This window comes from Sesamum indicum, linkage group LG8 (assembly GCF_000512975.1).
Source record: "Sesamum indicum cultivar Zhongzhi No. 13 linkage group LG8, S_indicum_v1.0, whole genome shotgun sequence".
Classification (NCBI taxonomy): domain Eukaryota; kingdom Viridiplantae; phylum Streptophyta; class Magnoliopsida; order Lamiales; family Pedaliaceae; genus Sesamum; species Sesamum indicum.
This window is the reverse complement of record NC_026152.1, coordinates 5,357,889-5,359,630: the sequence shown is the minus strand read 5'-3', so window position 1 is coordinate 5,359,630 and position 1,742 is coordinate 5,357,889. Positions and strand designations below refer to the sequence as shown.

Sequence of the window (1,742 nt, the reverse complement as noted above, 5' to 3'; positions counted from 1 at the left end):
TTTTTAAAATATACAAGGCATAAACATAGAGGTGCAAATGGGACATTTCACAACATGAGACGTTTTGACATTTTTGTAAAAATTTTAATAATGTAGGCAAGCTCCCGTAATGATTGCAGATAAGGAACTTGAGCCTTAAAGCCGAATCTACCTAGTAAAGAGCCTTAATAGGATAAAATTGTATTGCTCATCCCTATCAAACTAAAGGAAAAACGAATAATAGCTCGCTACGGGACTGACTGGACTAAGACCTCCTCCCTTGAGGCTCATACAAAATCAAAATGAACAATACATCGTACAAGGGAACACCAATCGCATGGCAAGTCACGTCACATTTAGAATCAACAAAAATCTTATAAAGGTAAGAGAGAGAAGGGGGGGAATTGTAAGGTGTATGTATCCATTTATTCCACCATTCAAACCACTGAAATGACTAAAGTACAAAATTCAGAGAGCAAAAACGGGAAGAACAACAGCAGACTTGATGAAGAGATTACTGCATAAATCTAAAGGTAATTGAGGCATATGTTGTTGATACATGATGGGTTACTGATCAGTAGCTTTTTTCATCATCAACTCCCTGTTAATGCTTATCTGCAGGAAATGCGACTGCCGCTGTATTTGCGAGCTGTTAAGTGGAAACTCGGCTCCCGAGGAACTGTCAAAGGCCTTGTTGATCTGCAATAAATGATTGTATGGTAAAAAGAATGTTAGGCATTATTAGTTGCATAATTGGTTTTTTTATAAAAAAAAAATTGATTATTTCTCCTTCGTCTTATTGCTTAATTTGGCTGTTGTTTTCAATGCTGGCGGTCTGATACACTTTTTTTATAATTGATTAAACGTGGATTGTAGCTAAATTTTAAAAATTGATCATTTAAAGTTAATTGAAGAAACTAAAAATTAGTTAATAGACATAATTATGTGTAATTAGATGAAAACTAATTATGGTGAGATTAAAAGTTACGATGAGTCGCTTTTATCGAACTATGGTTCACTATAAAAAAGAATAAAAATTAGTGACAAAAAAAAGTAACAATTTTAGTAGTGCCACAAATTATAAATATTTTTTAAACAATTTTAATATTTTTGATTGATATTTTGTTACTAATATTATATTTTGTTATAATAATTTTGATGAAATTTAATCCCAAAAATAATTATTGAAAAAAAAAGCCAAGTTGCACAAGAAATTGCATTTTGCACATGAAAATGTGTATAGGTTTGGCCTACAATTGGTACATAGTGTAAATTGACATGCATTTATATATCTAGGGAAGTAGATGAGTTCGAGCCGGAGATTGATTTTTCTTTTTTATGATTTGAGCTCGAGCTCGTGCTCGACTGGAGCTCATCAGTCCGATTTTCATATAATTACAATTATAATCTCAAATAGTGTAATTATAATTTTTAGAAAAATAATACATATTTATATATTTAGATCTAACTTTTAAAAAAGTATTAACGTAATTTACCTCTAATTAATATTAATATTTACCTTTGAGGTAAAAATGGTTTGTCGAAAAAAGGCATCAACTGAGCTCTAGGAATCATCTCCCTTCTAAGCATTCTGACCTCTTCCTCCTCTATTACCTGCTTCATCAATTCAAATATTTTATTACAATAAATTCGACTTAATTGTTATTAATAATTAAAAAAATAATAATTTACTCTCCTGTGATATGATAGAGGAGCAAAAAAAAATTCAATTAAATAAAAAAGCAATTATCTTTTGTAATTTT

At 30.4% G+C, this 1,742-nt stretch overlaps 1 protein-coding gene across 2 annotated transcripts in view; it reads right to left on the bottom strand.

Moving 5' to 3' along the window:
• The window catches only part of LOC105167795 (protein TPX2), a 3,776-nt gene continuing 2,415 nt past the window's right edge, over positions 382-1,742 (bottom strand). For both annotated transcript variants that reach the window (XM_011087610.2, XM_020696345.1), the window contains exons 5-6: positions 1,499-1,593; positions 382-678 (exon numbers count right to left, since the gene is read on the bottom strand). In XM_011087610.2, coding sequence (XP_011085912.1) covers positions 591-678; positions 1,499-1,593 — 183 coding nt within the window. In that variant the 3' untranslated portion in view covers positions 382-590. The remainder of the gene's footprint in view (positions 679-1,498; positions 1,594-1,742) is intronic.